Source organism: Felis catus, chromosome F1, assembly GCF_018350175.1.
Source record: "Felis catus isolate Fca126 chromosome F1, F.catus_Fca126_mat1.0, whole genome shotgun sequence".
Lineage (NCBI taxonomy): Eukaryota > Metazoa > Chordata > Mammalia > Carnivora > Felidae > Felis > Felis catus.
In genome coordinates this window covers 13255722-13277704 of record NC_058384.1, presented here as the reverse complement: position 1 = coordinate 13277704, position 21983 = coordinate 13255722, and the positions used below count along the sequence as shown (strand labels likewise).

The window sequence follows — 21983 nt, the reverse complement described above, 5'->3', positions numbered from 1 at the left end:
TGGTCAGAATTTCCTGGATATTCTTGTATGCTAACTTTCCACATTATTTTTAGAATCAACATGTCAGTTTTGCAAAAAGAAAGCCATACTGATATTCGAATTGGCAGTTCGTTCCATGCATAGATCCATGTAGGAAAGAATTGGCACATTTTATTTTCTTTGTTTTTTTTTTAAGTTTATTTATTTATTTTAGAGGGGGGGGAAGGGACAGGGAGAAAGGGAGAGAGCAAATTCCATGCAGGCTCTGTGGAGCCCGATGCGAGGCTTGGATTCACGACTCTGAGGTCATGCACTGAGCTGAAATCAAGAGTTGGACGCTCAATGGACTGAGCCACCCAGGCACCCCAGAACTGGCACATTTTTAAATTTGATTCTTTCTTTCCCAAAATTTGGTCTATACCCTTCTATTTTTTCAGATCTTCTTTGTGTCTTTCAGTAATACTTGCAAGGTTTTTTTTTTTTTTTCCATAGAAATATTGCACACATCGTAGTTTCTTTTTCCATCTCCCTTCCTTCCTTTCATCTGTCCGTACTTCTTTCATTCCTTCCTCCCTCACTCATCTCCCACCCGCCCCCCGGGACTCTTATTTCTTTTTCTTTTCTTCCTTTCCCCCCTCTTTGCTGCTCTCTCCTTTTCCCTTCCTTCCTCTTTCCTCTCTCTTTTTTTCATTCCATTTAGGATTTTGTAGGCACTATTCTACTTTATTTTAGGGTTGAATACCGAAGTGGAGAAATCTAAGGCCAGATTTACTTATTTTGTAACTTATAGATGACATTCCCCCCCCCCTAAATGCTCAAAGAATTCTTTAACTGTGAAGTTCCATAACTTCATTAGGAAATGTCTTAATGCTGCATTCTGTATAAAATGTTTCTTGAAAAACATTTTATCAAACCTCAGTTTATTTAATTCTTTTATTTCTTAAATTATACCTTTTTTTTAAGTTTATTTATTTTGAGAGACAGAGAGCATGAGCAGGGGAGGGGCAGAGACAGAGGGAGAGAGAGAGAATCCCAAGCAGGCTCTGCACTGTCAAGGCAGAGCCTGACGTAGGGCTCAAACTTAACCAAACCATGAGATCATGACCTCAGCCAAAACCGAGAGTTGGATGCTTAACCGACTGAGCCACCCAGGAGCCCCTTAAGTTATACCTTTGGAATGAACGCCTTTTTGCTCTAATCGTTTTCTTTTAAAAATTTTTTTTAATTTTTTTAAATATTTATTTATTTTTGAGAGAGAGAGACAGAGACAGAGACAGAATGCGAGTCGGGGAGGGGCAGAGAGAGAGGGAGACACAGAATCCAAAGCAGGCTCCAGACTCTGAGCTGACCGCAGAGAGCCTGACACGGGGCTCAAACTCTCCAGCCATGAGAACATAACCTGAGCCGAATTTGGACGCTTAACTGCCTGAGCCACCCAGGCGCCCCTAATCATTTTTCTTCTTCAGGGATATTTATGCATAGTTGGCATTTCTTTTATCTATCTTCTGGATTGCTCATTGTCCCTTAGCTTTTCAAACTGTTTCTTGCCGGTTTTCATTCCTCTTGCTAGCATTTCTCAACCCTGTACCTGTTGTTCCTTCCTTCCTAAGGTTCTCAACAATCTATATTTTCTCTTCTGCTGGTTATAGTGTACTAATGGTTATATAGTTTTTTTCTTACGCTTTCCCCCCATTCTTTGAAAGCTGATTTTTCCTGTGCTCCCGTTCTCCTATCATATACTGCCCGTGTGTTGACATTATACCTTAGATCTTTACATAACAAAGTTTTGGGTTCACAGAAATATATATCATGGTTTTTATCTGGTCTGTAGAAACATTTTCTAATTTTTTTTTGTCCTCCATTTTCCCCATGGAAATACCTCTGTAGAAAGATAATGCCTTTTTCAATTATTTATTTTGGGATCTTGCAATATTAGTTATAGAGGACTGTTTGCAGAAAGTTCCAGGGTAGAATTCAGGATAGGAGCTCTTTCCGGTTTGAAATAAAGTTCTTATGACACAGGATTTTCTGCACGTTTGTGTTGCGTTGCTCCTCTAAGCCCCAGAGAGATTGGGAGCTCTAGTGATGAGCCTGGTTTGATTTGTCTTCTACCTTCGCTGACTGACAGACTCCTCTCTACAAGTCCTACTGACATGACTATTTCCTCAGTCCTGGGTGCCCCCGCTACTCCATGATGCTAAATAGGGTCAAGGGAAGATCCCACTACCAAACAGGGAACTCACTTCCTGTCATTCTAAATAAAGGTTTATTAATTTCGATCTTTATGGTAACAAACTAGTGAGGGGGGACAAAACCCCTGTTTGGTCAGGTTTGTACAAGATCAAAAACTTTAGTTGTCCTCTGTTAGAATCTTCCTGCACCTCCCCTGCCCCCACAACACTTTTGAAAGAACTTTATTGGATTCAGTAGCATTTCCTCATCTGTAATTTGTAGTTACAGTTGTCCTGTTTTATTGAAGATGGTATTTGTATTTTTTATATTCTTCTTGCTCTTTGGGTTGATTTTTAGGCAGTGAAGGGGAAGAATTAGCAATGGTTTGCCACCATCTTAAAATCTGAAATTCATCCTGTTGAATGCACTTTGTATAATAATACTTACTGTGTTAGCAAATAGAACTCTATTCTCATCACATATCTAACTTTGATTAATAGATACCACCATGGCAGGTGCTGCCCCTCATAAACCAAGAAAATTTGTATTTTTTTAAGAAAGACTTCCAGCTGCTACCCCATTCTGTACCTTGTAAGGCAAATTAAAAAATGAGAATTGAATTTTATTTACCAATTAAAATAACTGATGCTTTCCTCAGATATATTCGGGAGCTTCTCAGGAACCCCAAGGTGTCAGATATCAAATCTGTAATGTAGTTCTCATGAGAAACAAGCTGAAAATAAAATGAGGCGGGGGGGGGGGGAACTCAGTCATTGGCAAAAGCATGTTTCTTCTAGAGAGGTTTCCAGAAAAAAGAGCTTGGTTGCTTATACCAAATTAGGACCAATTTAAACCTTGGAGATTTCTACGTATACACTTTACCCTTTTGTTTGGAGATGTTATTCAGTTTATTATATGATTCCTAAGCCCAACTTTGTGTTTCCAACCTTTGCGTAGCATTCTTCCAGCCCCACTTGTCTATTGCTGCAATTCATGCTGGTTTCCAGAACACCAGCTCATTAAGATGATGACAAAGTAACTCCAGTTTTGCTTCTGGTGATCTGAAATGCTGTTCCTATGTTTATCACCATCCGTAGCTCAAAGTAAGTGGGCTGGAGAAAGATAATCAGAGGCGATCCATGTTGGGGAAGAAGCAGAAAATTTAATTTTTTTCTGGTCTTAAGCCCTGGCTTGTAACTATTCATGTCTTATCTTTTCTTCACATTCCTTCTCCAGGGTCCACTCTTGTCCCTGCCACACCTTTCATCGCTTTGGGTCTCCTTTCAAGTTATTTCTAGAACTCCTAAGGTAGTAAACATTGTGGGGTTACTTACAAGATTGTTACAGATGTTGAGCACCACCAGCTCAAAATTGTAATATTTGTCTTTGAGCAAAGAAGATGTTGACCAGTTTAATTCTGAGGTACAGATTGTTAATGTATGTCTACATGCCTGTGAAGCAGAGAAAGGTCACTGAGGATCTGCTCGTCTGATGTTGCCCAAAACACGATGATTCTATGCAAAACTAGGAAAAATGAGATCACAGGACTTACTTTAACTACACTGATATCTGTGTCCTCCAAAAACAGGATCAGGGGCACCAAGCCTCCAAGAACCACATCATTTAGCATCCACGTGTAATGACTCATGTCCCTGAGTAATTCACCAAAGTGTCGAATGGCCATGCTCCGAATGCCTTCATTACTCTACAATATGCACACAGAGAAAGGTCACATCTGAGGATATTACAAGGCTTTTTTCTTTAAGCAGTGGGAGATACATATCTCACACTTGTGTATATGTTTAAATATATTTACATGTATATATACTATATGTGTATATATACCATGTAGATATATGTACATACATACATATATATAATTATAATTATCATTTATTTTTAGAAAAGATTCATCTCAGTCTAAGTAGTCAGCTTTTTTTGGATTGGAAAATAAAGATTCGCTTACTCAAATTCAGATGCGTTATGAAAATTCCCTGTGAAAAGTGTTTCTTAAATTCAGGAAGACAGTATTTAAGAATGTTCTAAAAATATAAATTGGAATAATCTGTATAACCTGGAAGTAATTTCCATAAAGGTGCTTAAAGTAACCATGGTGCATTCAAAGGCTGGAGGCCTTTGCAGATTACTGGTGAATACCAATGGGAACTCTTTGCATATTGGCATAAGAACCAGGTTTCTAAGAGCTTGCTTATGCCAAATAGGAAGGTTTTGGGATTATAAAAAGCTAGGGGAGAAAAACTGCAAGTCAGAGAAGAGGTTAATCTTTAAAAATATCGTATCACTTCCCAGTTTTTGTTCATGATTTCATTAATTGCTTTTCCTTTCTGTTTTCAGAAATACATTAGATATATTCCCAGCAAAATACAAATGGCTAATGTGGCTTTGTATGTTCCTTCCCGGAGGTAACAAATGTGGAAGAAAGCTCAAACCTAAAGCAATGGTCATCAAGTCATGTCCTTGGGGCTAGGAAGCTGATGTAAACAAGCAAAGCAGGTAGCAGGGAGAGGAGGGGGGCTTGAAGCAGAGGGCTCGGGCCTCTCTCAGAGAGGGCACCCTGAGTCTGCTCCTGCAGACTGTTGCCAAATGGGTTTGTGGGCTCCAGTATTCTCAAATCTTCTGGTATTTCATTTACAATTCAGATTTCTGTGAGAAATCTCCCATTTTAAAAATAATGGACTCAGACAACAGTCTAAATGTAACACAAATGATACAAAATGACAGCCAAATGTAACACACCCACAAAGTGCATTCATCTGTGGATTACCTGTTGCATCCTTAGTCTACAGGAAGATATGCTAACCATTGAAAGCCTATCTGGACCAGTGGAAAGAGCTTTTAGTGCTCCACACCTGATGAAATCCTGTTTTTATTCCCCATAGATTAAGCTTGAGCAAATTATTCTTTTCTTTTAAAATGGAGACACATAGTGGGGCGCCTGGGTGGCTCAGTTGGTTAAGCAGCCAACTTCAGCTCAGGTCGTGATCTCGCGGTCCGTGAGTTCGAGCCTCGTGTCAGGCTCTGTGCTGACTGCTCAGAGCCTGGAGCCTGTGTCAGATTCTGTGTCTCCCTCTCTCTGACCCTCCCCCATTCATGCTCTGTCTCTCTCTGTCTCAAAAATAAATAAACATAAAAAAAAATAATAAAAAAATGGAGACACATAATGTCATAGTTTCATTGATATCCAGTAGTTTTCAAATACTCTGTCTGAGGGATGACTTAGGGTAAATCGATATTTGGTACTTTCCTCTCTGATTTTGCCTCTTTTCATTTGGTTTGGTTTGATTATTTATTTAGTTTAGTTTAGTTTAGTTTAGTTCTTTTTTCCCTAAGTGATTTCATTTTGAAAATAATTTATTACATGGACATTCCCACTACTTATTAGCTGTGTGAACTTGGCCAAATATTCATTTCTCTTTGCTTTATTTTCCTTACATGTAAACTGGATAATAGTAATAGAGTTGTTTAGAGAATTATATGAGGTAGTCCATGTAAATCCCTTAGAATACTGATTGGTACTTAGTAAATGCTCAATAAATCCATTTACCATTATTATTACTATGTCCTTATGAAAATAATTTTTGCCACTAAATTTATTCTTTTTTTATAATTTAATATTCTGCGCCCTTCTTCAATGAAACCTGAATAATTAAGAGCCTATAAATTTTGGCAAAATAATTTTCTACGAAATAATTCTCTGGTTCACAAACAACTCATAGAAGTGTTTAAAAATAAATAGATTCTCCATGGCATACCAAAGTGTTGTTGCTTATTAAAATACCTTGCTTTCACCCAACTTTTCTGTAACACATTTACTATACAAAATGAGAATTTTCAAAATGCACAACTTTTTGATGAAAGACCTTTTACTTAGAGTTTTATATGATAATAACTAACACATTTGGGGCATTGTACCCGTCATCTCTAATGCCCATAATACACGTGCCACTGTCTCTATTTTATAGGTGGAGAGGCTGGAACATTAAGAGACTAAATCACCTGCTCAACATTTCACAGCTCATAAGAGGCAGAACAGGGATTTGAACCCAGGGAATCCAGACCCAGGGTTAGCCGAGATATAGCTACTGAGCTACAATTCCTCTTTCATGCAAAGACAGAGGCTATTTTTTGCTTCTCTCTTCTTATGGGCCGACTTTTCCAGGTCCTCACAGGTTAGTTTTATATGTATATAACTATAGAGAGAGAGATTGTACTTCTTTGGCTCATATTGTTATCTCTGGAAAAGATGGTGCTTCTGCACAAAATGACTATCTTCTGGGCCTTCAGCTTATCTATAAAACCGAATGATGTCACGTATGTAACTGTAACTCACGTGATCCATCAGAGGGCAGTAGCTGGAAGCAATCCTAATACACAAAGAAGAGTAGGTCACCTTGTCCAGTTTGCCTAAAAGTCTTCGAAGGGTGAGTAAGGCCCGAATTATAACAGTCTTTTCTTTTGAGAGGAAGGCATCCAAGATGGATATTAATAAGCTGCAGACATTTTCTATCTATAGATACAAGAGGAAAATGGTTGGATTTTGGAGCTAGAAGGAGACTTGGGGTAGCATTTGGTACCAAACACACCAGAGTTTGGGCAGCATGCAGGGGTGTGGGGTGGTTGCCCCCAGACGGTCAACTGTCACATTGTCAAAAATTTTGTAAGCTGATTGTTAAAACAGACTCTCAACTCTAGACAACAAACTGATGGCTGCCAGAGGGGAGGGGGGTGGGCAGAGGGTGAAATAGGTGAAGGGGATCAAGAGTACACTTATCACAATGAACACCCCATGGGTGACGTATAGAGTTGTTGAATCACTCTATTGCACACCTGAAACTAATATAACATGGCATGTTAACTACACTGGAATCAAAGTTTAAAAAGTCACTATTAAAAACCAAGTTTGGTAAATCTGTAAAGAAATATAACAAAGGTAATAAATCCTCAAAACTTATCACTTCCTATTTCTTTGCCTCCAGTTTACTCTTATATGCCATTGAGGGCATATGATACACATATCCTATCTGTATGGTAGGAATATTAAATTGTGATGTGCTACTGTGCATCTCTCCCCAATTCTTTGTTTAATGACGCCCCTTTGACAGCTTGAAATTAGCCGCATGGAGAGTACCTACACCAGAGAAATTGGTGTTATTTCCAGAGAGGTGACCGTTAAGCATTCACCAGCACATCACGAACAGTGTGACCTCTAAACCAGGTGCCAGTGACTTGTGTGGACGTGAGAGCCACCGAGCTGCTGAGCCAAGGCCTGGGAGTCAGAGACAGCAGATTATAAAGCAAGGAAAAAGGCAAAAAGGAGACACCTTCTCTTCTCAAAGAAGAGAAACAAAGGCTGGAAAGAAAAGAAGCAAAAGAAACAGAGACCATTTACCAAAAAAAATAGCCAGAGGCCTTGCATCTGGCTAGAAAGTTGTCTTTACCAATAGATAGTATGTGATCTCAACCCAGCTCCCTCTCCACTGTTTCTCTCTTTCTCTCCTAGCTAAACTTGACATAGAATCCTCCTTTCAGTTGTTAATAACATTGGGAAGAGTGCCAGACAAGGCAATAAATAACTCTGATTACTAATAGAATATACACTGACATGTGTGATTTATTTAAAGCAAACAGACCATGGCTCATGTCTCTCTAAGTGCAAAAATGGGTGCCCACTGACCGGCTTTGAGCATTCAGAGACTATGCTTCATAGATAAACAAGGATTTGTTATTAAATTTATTATTAAATCAACAATGGGTTATGGAATCAGCATAATGCCATTATGCGAGATACTTTGGGATGGGTGAAGTAGGTGATGGGGATTAAGGAGTGCACTTGTGATGAGCATTGGGTATTGCATGTAAGTACTACTAAATTGTACATATGAAACTAATATTACACCGTATGTTAACTGACTGGAATTCAAAAAACAACTAAGGAAAAAGGAATTTATAAGAGAATTACAAAACGTAAGGGTATGCTTAGATTCAATCTTCCTAGAAAGCAAGAAGTGTTCACATGATTCAGTAGGAAACAGTGTAAGACAGTGATTCTCAAGTTTAAACTGTGTTAGAATCACTTGGAAGACTTACAAAAACACAGGTTGGTGTCCCCCCCACCCCCACCCCCACCCCAGGACTCCTGATTCCACACGCCTGGGGTGGGGCCTGACAATTTGCATTTCTAACAAGTTTTCTGGGAGATGCTGACACGGCTGGCCCAAGCATCATACATAGAGGATTTTTTTTTTTAAGTTTATTTATTTATTTTGAGACAGAGCAAGAGAGTCGGGGAGGGGCAGAGAGCGAGGGAGAGAGAGAATCCCGGGCAGGCTCTCCACTGTCCGCACAGAGCCTGACTCGGGGCTCGAACCCACAAACCGTGTGAGATTATGAGAGTCAGACACTTAACTGACTGAACCACCCAGGTGCCCCATAGAGAATTTTTGATATAAAGTATTGTATAAGCGAGTGTTGACAGTTGGTGTGGCTCTGAGAAGAACGAGGCTGCCAGGTCAGAATATTCCGCGGAATTTGACTTGAGCTGAAAAAGGAGACAAATGTGAATATGTATGGGTGAAGGAGGAACGTGTTGTGAGGTGTGGAAGAAAAACCGTGAGCGAGGGCCCCAAGATCGGAATTAATGTGTCAGCACCTGTGTGTATTGAAGGGGAAATTAACGTGTGCGTGGTTTCGACTGAAAGAAAAGAGTTTGTGTAGGACGATGCTGCTCAATTCCAAGGGCAATGAATGATTTTGTGGGGAAAATGTAAACAAGGTCATTACGCTCCTGAATTTACTTACACCACCAGTTCTACTCAACCCAATTTTCTTGCCGATAAAACATCAGGCTTTGATACTGGGTTAGCTGTTAGAAACTGAGAAATATCAAGGTTTTATCAGTAAAGATATTGAGCAATATCAAATCTCAGGTTAACTTTGATGGTGATGGCATTCACAAACCACACACCCCCCCTCCCCCCACACACACACACATTCGCGGGTACCTCATTGATAACTGGTGCCATGTTGGCAATTTTCTGGAGGCTCAGTTTGCTAACTGCAGGATTGGAGTCATTGACCCAGTTTCTGAAGAGAACCAAAAATTCTTCTGGGAATGGGTCCTTGAAGAAGTTATTCAGAAGCTGCAAGAAAACAGTCAACAAGGTCATAAGCAGAATAAAGGCCAATGCACGATTTCTGCTTCAGCCATAAAAATCAAGACATTCTCGGTAAAACCGTAGCATGAGTGTCACTAAAATTCCAAATGCGTATATGTATCGCTACACACATTTCTGTGTTCATAATTTCTGAGTTCTCTGGAAGGAGAAGTAGCAGTCATAATAGGAAATACATGCATATATATATCTATATATCATCTGTATCTATATCTGTATATGTCTATAGTTGACCTTTGATCAACACGGGTTTGAACTCTGTGGGTCCACTTATATGCAGATTTTTTTACACCACAGTACTATAAATGTATTTCCTTTTCCTTATGATTTTTTAAAATAGCATTTTCTTTTCTCTAGCTTACTTTATTGTTAGAATACAGTATATAATACATATAACATACAGAATATGTGTTAATTGATGGTTTATGTCATTGGAAAGGCTTCCAGTCAACAGTAGACTATCAATGGTTAGGTTTTTGGGGGACTCAAAGTTACATGTGGATTTTTGATGGCATGGAGGTCAGTGTTCCAACTCCCATGTTGTTAGAAATTATATCTATATATCTATATATATAGATATATAGATATATAGATATATATACATACATATACATATTGTTTTTCTCTCCATTCTCGGGAACTTAGTGACTCAATTTAAATTACCTCCCTCTCGGGGCGCCTGGGTGGCGCAGTCGGTTAAGCGCCCGACTTCAGCCAGGTCACGATCTCACGGTCCGTGAGTTCGAGCCCCGCGTCAGGCTCTGGGCTGATGGCTCAGAGCCAGGAGCCTGTTTCCGATTCTGTGTCTCCCTCTCTCTCTGCCCCTCCCCTGTTCATGCTCTGTCTCTCTCTGTCCCAAAAATAAATAAACGTTGAAAAAAAATTAAAAAAAAAATAAATTACCTCCCTCTCTCAGATTGTAGTTCGGTAGGTGAATTCCTTAACAGAGAATGGTTATATATACTCGGAGGCCGTGCCTACCATGGGTCAGGCACTATGCTAGTAAATGGGGAAACAGTAGTGAGCAAAACAGTCTCAATCTATGACCTTGTGGTCATGACTGGCAAGAAAGGCTGATACTGTACAACAATGCTATACTACACTATAAGAGATAGGATACTATGCCAATGAAAACAGAGTTGCTAATTGTGATCAGTACTAGCAAGAAAAGCTACAAGGTGCCACAAAAAAACATTTAAAGGAGAACTGAATTTAGATTGTGCATTTGTAGACTGAAATTAGAATGAGGATTGTTATTTAGATTTGGACTTGAAAGCAGAGTTGGCATTAGCTAGATAAAGTGTTTGGAGAAGATAACCCCAAGGAAGGTAACCCATGTGCAAAGGCCCTGTGGTAGATGAGCAGGGTGTGTTTGAACATCTGAAAGAAGGACAGAGTGATAGGATGAGAAGGGAAGAGAAGACTGAAAGGTAGTGAGGCTGGAGGGCGGGCAGGGATGGGGAGGCCAGTTTATGGAGTTTTAGTATTTAATAGCTAATACCCAAAATGAAGATGTGATTACCACGAGCCTTTATACATCTAGTAACTAGCAGCCAAAATATACATATTTTAAAAATGTCTTAGAAACACAAGTGACAGTTTAACAAAAAACATTTCAAGAATTTAAAATATGACTAAGGTCAAGTACATAGAAAAATAGAGAGCAAGAGAGCAAAAGTGAGAGGGAAGAAGAGACCATATATTCTTTTCAACATTCCAAACAACTTTCACAGAAATTGATTATCAGATCAAAAAAATCAGTAAGTTCCCTAAAACAAATCATTTAAAAAGCACCTTTAAAAAAATCATGATGTATGTAAGAAAAGAAGAAACCAAGAAGAAAGTTTAAATGGAAGAAAAAAAGCCATAAGCACTTGGAAATTTAAGAGAATTCTCCCTTTCGTGGATCACAATGGTAAACCACAGAGGAACTCAAACATACAACAAAGATTACTGCAGAACAATGAAAATAAAAATAAAATGGATGTGTACACGGTGGTTGGAAGTAAATGCACAACTTGACTTTGCTTGAAAAGAAGTGTTAAACATGAATACATTATTTATTTCCTGAAATTATGAGAAATAAAATATCACAAGCAATAAGAACATGCTAAAGAAAACTGGTGTAAGAAAATAACAAGGAGAGAAGCAGGTTATGGACTTGGGAATCAGAAACACAGTGGATTAATTAATCTAATGGCTGTGCTATGGGAAAAAAAAGCATTATAATAGACAAATTTTGACCAATATCATATTAAAAAGAACAAACAAAATGAGCAGTGAGAAAAGGGGTGTGACATAGATTGACATTTAAAGAGAATATTGGATATTCTCTGTGTCAATGGTTCCTAACCAAGATGCACACTAGGATCTTCTGGGACAGCTTTTTTTTCTTTTCTTTTCTTTTCTTTTCTTTTCTTTTCTTTTCTTTTCTTTTCTTTTCTTTTCTTTCTTTTCTTTTCTCTTTTCTTTTCTTTTTCTTTCTTTCTTTCTCTTTCTTTCTTTCTTTTTTAATGTTTATTTATTTTTGAGAGAGAGGGAGAGCACGAGTTGGGGGGGGGGGGGGCGGACAGGAGGAAAAGGAGGAAAAGGGTTAGAAGCAGGCTCTGCCCTGAGACTAGAGAGCTCAATGCTGAACCATGATGTATTCTTTTTTTTTAGTCAGGAGATCATTTGGACAATGTTGATATATTCAGTTCAAATCTAATATAACAGAGTTTATATTAGCTTTTTATGGCTTTATGTTTGCCTCATCTTTCTCTCACCTGGAAAAACTTGGTGCCAACAGTATTAATATATTTGCTTACTTGCTTTCTGCTGTAAAATTTATACCATAGCCTTAAAATTATAGCATCAACATACAGTATCTATAAACCTCCTGGATAAAAGTGAGTATATCTTTACAGAATTTTTTTTGTCCTTAGAATATATTTCACTAAGGATGTATTTATTGTCAAAGTACATGTTCACAGATCACTTTATATCCTTCACAAATGTGTGTATTTGAGGGAGAGACACAGAGACAGAGAGAGAATTATACCATTCACTGAGAAAAACACCAAGATCGGAATGGGTAAATGGGCAAGGGAGAGGTCAGATAATTCACAAAATGGAACTTTAAAGGCCAAGGCAAAAACACATGATTCAGGAAAGTAATTTGAACACAAGTAACAATATGGTATCCTTATTCTTCATACATCAGGATCATATACCTAGAAAATCCAAGGGAATTAACAAAAATATTATTAGAGTTACTGTTAGGGCACAGGAGAGTAGCTGAATTTAAGACAATACAGTCTAATTTTCCTGAACATCCCCAGCAATAATGAGCTTGAAAATTGAATGAAAAAGGCCACATTTGGGAAAACAGTATGGAGGTTCCTCAAAAAATTAAAACTAGAAATACCGTATGATCCAATAATTCCACTATTGGGTATTTTCCCAAAGAAAACAAAAATACGAATTCAAAAAGATACATGCACCCCTATGTTTATTGCAGCATTATTTACATTAGCCAAGATATGGAAGCAACCCAAGTGTCCATCCATAGATGAATGGGTAAAGATGTGGCACACACACAGCGGAATATTATCCAGCCATTAAAAAGGTGAGATGTTGCATTTGCAACAACACGGACAGACCTAGAGAGTATCACGCTGACTGAAATAATTCAGACAGAGAAAGACAAATACCACACAGTATCACTCATATGTGGAACCTAAAAAACAGAACAAACAAATAAACAAATAAGAAGCAGAATCAGGTTCATAAATACAGAGAACAAACTGATGTTTGCCAAAAAGAAGAGGGAGGGGGAGAGGGACGGGAAAAATGGTGGAAGAGAGTGGGAGATACAGGCTTCCAGTTATGGAATGCATAAATCACGGGAATAAAAGATACAGCACTGGGAATACAGTCAGTGGTATTGTAATAGCGTTGTGCAGTGAAAGCTACACATTGTAGAATCACTATGTTGTACACCTGAACCTACTGTGATATTGGGTGGTAGCTATCTCAAAACACAAAACAAACCCGAAAACCTGTACCCAAAGTGATACTTAATAAAGATAAATTTGAGAACCAAAACAAAGAAGCCACATTTACACTAACAGCTTAGAATAATACAAAGTACTTAAGAATTCCAAAATTAATATGTAAGAGTTATATGAAAATGGCAAAATATTGAATAAAAAAAGAGAAGTGGAAATATTGTAAAGATTCCTAAGAAGCACATAGCTTTAATTCAACTGCATAGTTTCAGTGAAAGTGTTTTTCCTTTAAACCTGACAAAATTATTTTAAAATGTAACCAGAAGGGCAAATACATAGGAAGGACTAAAGACATTTTGAAGAGAGTGTAGGGAAAGTCGTTTTGCAAGATATTAAAGTTTACTGCAGGGGCCCCTGCGTGGCTCAGGACTGGTTAAGTGTCTGACTTTGGTTCAGGTCGTGATCTCATGGTTCGTGGGTTCGAGCCCCGCGTCAGGCTCTGTGCTGACAGCTCAGAGCCTGGATCCTGCTTCAGATTCTGTGTCTCCCCCTCTCTCTGCCCCTTCCCCACTCATGCTCTGTCTCTCCCTCTCTCTTAAAAATAAACAAAAAAAATTTTTTTGTAAATTTTATTGCAAACTGCCATAATTCCATTGTGATATTTCCACAGGAGTGAAAATATAAATGGAACCTAACAGTGTCATCCGGGGTAGACCCTACTATGGGTGTGTGTTGTGTGTATGTGTGTATGTACATGAAATTAATAATAGCTTTCATGAAGGTAGTATCACCAGTGAGTAGTGAATTTAAGGCTTATTAATTAAATAGTGCTGGAATCAGAAGTTAATTACTCACTGAAAACTAAAGTTATATCCTACTTCATGGTATATCATATAAACTTCATGGGAAACGACATTACATGTAAAAATTTATATAAATGTGAATAGATTATAAACGAATATTTGTCAATTCTTCAGCCACAGATTTTTAATGCTTAATTTAAAAAAAAAATCACGTTTCACAAACAAAATTAAAAGGCAAACAACAAACTGGGCACCGATTATCAACAGGCATTATAATTAAATGTATAACATACTTAACATCCTTCACAAATTTCTGTGTGTGTGTGTGTTGCGTGAGAGAGAGGGAGAGACACAGAGACAGAGGATCACACAATTCATTGAGAAAAACACTAAGACTTTTATAGGCAAACGGGCAAAGGAGAGATCGGATTGTTCAGATTATAGAAATTTAATTTCTGAATGATGATAGTTTTAAAATGTTCAACCTCTCGAGACATTTAAAAATTAAGGACAAGTCAAATCACATCCTCCTCTGAAATTGGAAAACTCATCAATAATGGCAGGAGTGCAGTGGGAGCACCCACAAACTGCATGGGAGCCTTCCAGAAATCAGTCTAGCAATAACAATCCTTGGCCTTGAGAATGCTTATACTCTTCTGTTATCATTGCAGATACTTGGAATCTATTAGAAGGAAGTAAGCTAAAATACTAAAAGAAAGAAGATTTAGGCACAAACATGTAAACCCTATGGTTACTTAGATCAGTAGAAAATTAGAAATAACATATATAAATAAATGTCATAAGCATCAATAGTACCGTGTTAAATATTGCTGGCTGACAAGACTAAACTAAGGTAAAATACATAGATTGTGCGCTCAGAACAGCTAAAGGCCATGTCACCTCACAGTCAACTGGACAGTTGAGGATTGCCCAGAAGCTTCAATTAGAGAAAGCAGTAGAAGAATGTGGTCATTACTCAGCTCCTGGAAGGACAGGCCTGCCAATCTCCAATAGCAGTAAGCACTATATTCATGATTAGACAGGCAATCAGGGTTCGCTATCGTCTGTCACAGTAATGACGCTTATGTCTATAAATATAAATAAATCTTAGGTCATTTGTAAATTTCTTTTGAATGTATCATTTTATAGGAGCAATTATGTATGTCCTATTTAGGCCTATTTAATGTTTGTATATACTTAAAGGACAATACAATGAAAATAATGAATCGTATAATAAAAGTAATGAGAGATTCAAATGGATCAAGCAAGTTTGAAACCATTGGTGATTTGGTACCGCAATGTTCAGTTAAACTGATTTATGTATACTTCTAAAAGCTTTAGAAGTAGGTAGTATATAATCTTTTATAGTTTATTAACTGTTTCGCTGACTATGATGTTTGAAATTACATCAAAATTTTGAGAATACTTAATATGGTGCCTTAGACCAGTACTTAATTATATATTACCTCTATGGAAAAATTATATTTGACTCAGATAATTTCAACTTAAACAACTTTCTACCTGCCTTTTAGAAATCAAAGGACTTCCTCAATTTGCTTGACTCTAGTATAGTATTACAATCTATGGTAGATATTTATACACAAATTAATGTAGCTCTATATCTTCATTTTACTCAGTCATTTGGACCATTCCTTTTTTCCCCCCCAGTCTGAAGTATCATTCATTTCCCAGATGCTACCTGCTATCTTTAAGTAAACTCAATTATCCCTTGATATACTTTCACAAGCATGCAGAGATATACGACTACAAAAATAATTGAGTCTTTGCAAATCCACATCTCCTAGGAAACGACTAAAGTTATCCGTCATTGTCTTAACCCTTGATAAGAATCAATATTCAGAGAGGGGGATAAAAGGTTGGAGTGTTGCCTTAAGTTTGCGTAAGGAAAGAGGACCTGGTTGTTCAGTCTCCTAATAAAACTCACTTCAGTGAAGAATATTACTGTGATGACAGTGTCTTCTGACCGTCTAGGACCTTCCACTGAGAGCTTGTAGAGATACTGTAAAGTCTCTGGAAACTGTGGAAAGTTGTATTCACTGAGGGTTCTGTAAAAGAGAATAAGGCATTGAATTAGCAAAGACGATGAAAACTCTTCCTGCATCAGCAAATGCTACTGGTATGCTGGAGAGAAGCATTATCCTCATATTTTGTACTCCCAGGTAAAAATAAAGATCTTTTCTAATCCCTAGTCCAAGGCAAACTGCATCCCCATTCTGAATTCTATGCAGACTCCAGGGAATTATATATACCCGGATCACTGACAATGTCTCTTTCCTTAACATCACTCCTTTTCCTATCTTTCCCCTCCTGTGCCACGTAACAGAATGCCCTATAATACCGCAAGCTCCTTCCTGCCTGACCAAAAGGAGAGAAAACAAATAGCGCAAAATAAATACCCTAGCAATCCAAGATGGCTGCATAGGTCACCATCATGGTTTTAGACCAAGTCCTTCCTTGGAACGATACAATGAAGAAGAGAGTTTGGGACTATCGTGTGTTACTCGGGAGGAGAGGTGGTGAGTCCCGATTCACTAAGCCATTCTGGACAGTGACCAGGCTTACGGTTGTCCTGACACACTGGTCTGGATCAGATGGGTGGTGGCAGGCCTGGGAAAGTTGACGTGACAGGTTTCATTTGCAGACTCTGGGTTGGCATTCTAAACCAGGGCTTCTCAAACTTTAACGTGCATGCAAATTACCCAGGGATCTTGCTAATAAAAAGCAGATTCTGGTTCAGTGGGTCTGGAGTGGGCCCTGTGAGATCCTAATCTGCTTTCTATTTGTAACTTGCAGGTGCTGCCGTAGCTGCTGGTCTGTGGACCACACTTTGAGTAGGAAGATCCAAAAGTACTAAGGATATTGTGGTTCTTAACTAGTGGCCACTTGTGGGGTGCAGATGTATCATACTTTTATAAAATGTGTTCCTGAAATCTATGTGCAAATCATATGCCATGTGAAATGCAGCAAAAGCCCAGAGACCATAGAGCCTGTACTTTCTGAGTTGTTACAACTTCAAATGGTCTATTATGTGGTCAAGTCCATGTATCTTGATTTTTGATCAGAAAATCTGATCCCTATAATCAGAAATTTGCTATTCACTAAGAAGCTAACTAGAAAGAAAAAAAAAAAAACCTCTGGTACAAGAAAAATCAAACTTCTCTTTCCTGCTTTTCCAAATTTGTCTCATTGAGAACAGATTTCTATTGAACCTCTTTAAGTATTTTTTTTAATTTTTTTTAACGTTTATTTATTTTTGAGACAGAGAGAGACAGAGCATGAACAGGGGAGGGGCAGAGAGAGAGGGAGACACAGAATCTGAAACAGGCTCCAGGCTCTGAGCTGTCAGCACAGAGCCCGACGCGGGGCTCGAACTGACGGACCTTGAGATCACGACCTGAGCCGAAGTCGGACGCTTAACCGACTGAGCCACCCAGGCGCCCCTCTATTGAACCTCTTTAAAGTGGGAGCACATCCATAACTGTCTGATGCCTGCAGAGCGGGAATCAGCTAACAGCAGAGGAAAGAAAAAGTAAATTTACCTCATTCTCTATATCTGAAAGAGAAACCTGCTCTTTGGAGGGAGGATGACTAGGTATCTTTATCATCAAGTAGGAGGACAAGGAAAAGGAAAACTATCCCAATAAGTAATAAACTCCTCAAAATAAGGGAAGAATTAGAAATCAAATGGCAATTCAGGGCAATTTAGGAGAGACTGGGAAGTCGGAGTGGATATTGATGGCGTTCACACGTGGCTTCACTGAAGAAAGATGGAGACCGAGACAGAAAGATGAGATAGAGACAGAGAACCCTGTGCAGAGCCCCCATTCTTACTTGGCAATAAGGTAGACCCCCTGATGGTGAAACAGCTCTTCGGAAAACTGGTTCCAGCAATTCTTTTTCTTTAGAGCAATATCCACCTGCTGCAGTCCAGAACAATTCAGCAGAACTCTCAGGGCATCCCGGGCATAGCTAAGGCCCCAAAGAAGAGCTGAGTCACCACTTGACAGTGGCCTTCACATAGTGAAGTTCATGTGACCTGCCTTTTCATTCTGTCTGGGGCAGGATGCTGATTTGGGGAAAGGGGATGTTTCAAAGGAAACCAACTTTCAGTGCTCTCCGTCTTTCCTGATTAACAGTACATGGGATTGAGGGTTCAATTGAAATGGTGGCATGTAAAATCTGGGATTAATCATGGAGCAGCTTAGTCATTTGTTAGCTTAACAGGTTATTAGCACAAAATATTAAATGATGTGATAATTTGCTGAAAGTGTCCACAGGGTTTCTTCTTCAGATGGCTTTAAATAAATAGATACATTCTCATCTGTGTGGGATGATTTGGTGCATGTCTGCTTGAAAGACAGAGAATGGGTTAAATATCTTAATGGGATGCATTGTGCTTTGGAGTTTTGCCTGGCTTAGAAGTCCACCCCTGATACGGGCAAATAGCAGGCAGTGGGTCCAGATTTCCCTGGGGCAAAGCTAACTGTACCGCCTTGGGTGAAAGGGAACAGCTGAATCTTACATGGACAGAATGTGTACCCTCTTAAGCCCACACATCACATCACCAATCATAAAACTTCACAGTTCATAAAGCACATTTGCACGCGTTATTTTAATCTCACACGTACAATTACCCCGAGAAATCACTTTCAGGGAGTAAATGGCAGAGCTAGCATGGGCCTGGCTTTGGCTCTAAAGCTCCTACCTGCTCTCTCTCCCCTTGGTGCCCCCCAACCTGCTCCGACTGTGGCAGAAAGTGGGGGTGCTTCTTTATACATGCCACATACACTCAGGGAGGGCGCTAGCTCACTTCTAGGTACCCGGGGTAGTTTCACAAAGAAAACTGTAATAAATGAATGCATTGCGTAGGATTATAAGGAGTTCCACATGAACCCGAGGGACTAGAAATAGTTGACAGCTGGGAGCTTATTTCTTATTGACTCTGAAATAACCACTGCAATCTCACAACGGCCTGTCCTCTGTCACCAGTCTCAGTTCACTGATGTAGAAGACTTGGAGCATGAGGGCCATCAGGAGCTGGGGGAAGAACTGGGCCACTGCTTTCTTGTACGAACCAACAGGCAGCAATGTGCACAGGGCCTGGGATGCCTACAAGGGAAGGAAAAAGAAGTCAAGAATGTAGCCATCTGCCTCTAAACCCAGTCAGCCTTAGTGAGGGGGAAGGGAGGAACACCGCAATCCCTCCTGCAACCCCCTGAAGGCAGCCCGGAGCGTGCATGCATATTCATTCATTCCCTAACAGCTATGGAGTCCATTTTGAATGGAACTGTGCCCAGTATTCTATGGCAATGAACTCTCAAAGTACTATCAACAACCCCCTAGGTGCCAAACTGGAGGAAGCAAGCTGGTTCCCAAGGACAGTATACTTCCCAGTGTCCCCTTCATATGTGGCCATGAAGGATGGTCCTACCAATAACCCAGGTCCTTCCCGTGCTTCAACAATCCAGGCCAGTGAGATGGTTAAGAGGAGACAGGCCAGATTACTAACAGTCGTTGGGCCCACGAACCACTGCAACACCCACCTGCCACATCAGAGAAACACATCCCACCACCTCACATTTGTGGAGCGCTACCCATTTTGTTTCCCATTATGTCTCTGTAAGACTAGAATTTACTCCTAGGAGTGGTGAGTTTAGTCCTTGGGAGATACAAAATGGTGGGCGCAAATGACATCAGGGCTTCACATGCATATCAAAGTCTATCCAGTCTAGCCGGTGGCTAGTCTCTGAGACCATCTCCAAACTTCCGCTCTTGCTCCATTCTCTCCTTTCAGTTTCCTTGGAGTCACTCACTTACTAGACAAGCTCCCATCTACAGGGCTTTTGTCTTTCTGTCTGGATATTTTTCTCTCTTGCCCAGGTATTTGCAAGGATCACTCCTTCACTCTCTGACTGGATGTCACCTCAACAGAGGCCCCTCCCCTGACCAACCTTCCTAAACTCCCTGTCACTTTCTTTTACTCACATCACTTTATGTCTTTTCTCAGCTCCATATCATCTGATACATAACACAGTTTTTTGCTCATTGTCTGTGTCTTTTACCGGAATGTATGCTTCCTGGTCGAGGTGTGGCATACAGTAGGCGCTCAATAAATATGTGTTGGATGAGTGAATGAATGAATGAATGAATGAAGGAGAGGACAGTGTCCAGAAGTATGACCGAGTCCGTGGGAAGATGGGGATTTTCATGAGCAGAAAAACAACACCAGGACAAGGAAGCACTTAGTACTTAATACTTAAGTATTACTTACCGCTACAGGCATCATATTAGTAGTATCGAGAGAGAAACGTCTTCTTTCCGGGAGGCTAGCATGCACTTCCCCAGGCTTTCCTTTCAGTATCAGTAAGATTGTTTTCAGCACATGAGGGGCCACGCTTGACTCAGAACCTGCCGCGTGCCACATCAGTATCAAAGTGCTGCAAACACAGCCCCCACCCCCCGCCCAACCATCACGATGAGAATCAGGTTGTTCATTTCCTGCTTAATACAGTGTCATGAATCGAAGTCTTTTTTTTCTTTTACATGTTTATATACCAAAGAGATCACAGACAAGTCTAAACCAAACTGGCATGCTCATTTCCAAATGATCTCATTAAGTCTCTTGTCCTTGAAAACAGAGGAAGAGTGTCCGTGAGATCTTACGGAAAATACAATCTGCAAGTCTGCAAGTTGATTTCCTACCACATTTAATTTTTTTTAATGTTTATTCATTTTTGAGAGACAGAGATGGAGCATGAGCTGGGGAGGGTCAGAGAGAGGGAGACACAGAATCCGAAACAGGCTCCAGGCTCTGAGCTGTCAGCACAGAGCCCGACGTGCGGCTCGAACTCACGGACCGCGAGATCATGACCTGAGCCGAAGTTGGCCGCTTAACTGACTGAGCCACCCAGGCACCATGATTTTCTACCATATTTAAATATCTGTCCAGCTCAGTATCAAGAACTGATCAGCTTTCCCCACTCCGTACTCTGGTCCTCCCATCTTGTGACCTCGTTTGTCCAGGAATAACAGAATATTTAAAAAACTGGTATGGAAATACAAATTAACATATAAATAAATATATCAACTTAAAAAAAAAACCCAAAGAGGTAGAAATACTAGGTAAAAGATTAACTATATAAATTTAAATATTAGAGAATTAGATTTAAAAAATTGAGCTCAGGGGGGTGGGCCCTTTAGTGAAAGGTCACACACATTCTAGTGGCACAGGTGTCACTAGCACCCTGGCTTCTCTATCTCCAGTCCCCTCCCTCCCTCTGCACACCTAGCCACTTTTCAAGATTATTTTTACTAGTGCTCATCTTAAAAACTGCTACACATCTCTGTGTGGGTACATTCCTGATACCTTGTCAATCCATGTGGGGTTCTGGATCCTACTGCTCAGTCTCTCTGAGTTTAGGTTCCTAATAGGGGGTCTGGTCCCCTGGAACAGAGACATACCAGCTCTTTAGAATCCGTTACTCAACTGTTCCTGCCTTTGGGGCTCAGCTTACAACCAAGCTTAGACCCACATGGACATCAGTTTCACATGGTCTGTCTCATTCCCTTACCTCTCAGATCATACCTTCTAACCGATCAGACATTTCTTCTGTTTGTCTGATGTAGCTCAACTCTAAATTCCACTCTTTTCTGCCTCAGCCCCCACCTAGATACACAAGATCTGCTCATGACTATTTAAAAAAAAATTTCTTAATGTTTATTTTTGAGAGAGAGAGCACACAAGTCGGGGAGGAGCAGAGAGAGAGGGAGACACAGAATCCAAAGCAGGCTCCAGCCTCTGAGCTGTCAGCACAGAGCCCGACGCG

At 39.7% G+C, this 21983-nt stretch overlaps 1 protein-coding gene across 6 annotated transcripts in view; it reads right to left on the bottom strand.

Annotated features, from left to right (window-relative positions):
- Positions 1-21983, bottom strand: part of MROH9 (maestro heat like repeat family member 9) — an 89275-nt gene that overhangs the window by 5404 nt on the left and 61888 nt on the right. The window contains exons 12-21 of one of the 6 annotated variants that reach the window (XR_006591972.1): positions 20429-20594; positions 19124-19266; positions 17989-18126; positions 16082-16202; positions 9174-9311; positions 6503-6679; positions 3704-3856; positions 3486-3602; positions 3099-3263; positions 2789-2884 (exon numbers count right to left, since the gene is read on the bottom strand). Coding sequence is in view for 5 of the 6 variants with exons in the window: in XM_006942690.3 (XP_006942752.2) it covers positions 2782-2884; positions 3486-3602; positions 3704-3856; positions 6503-6679; positions 9174-9311; positions 16082-16202; positions 17989-18126; positions 19124-19266; positions 20429-20594 (1256 nt within the window). In the remaining variant the exon portion in view is untranslated. The other 5 variants (XM_006942690.3, XM_019821594.2, XM_045049117.1 and 2 more) reach the window with 5 other exon arrangements.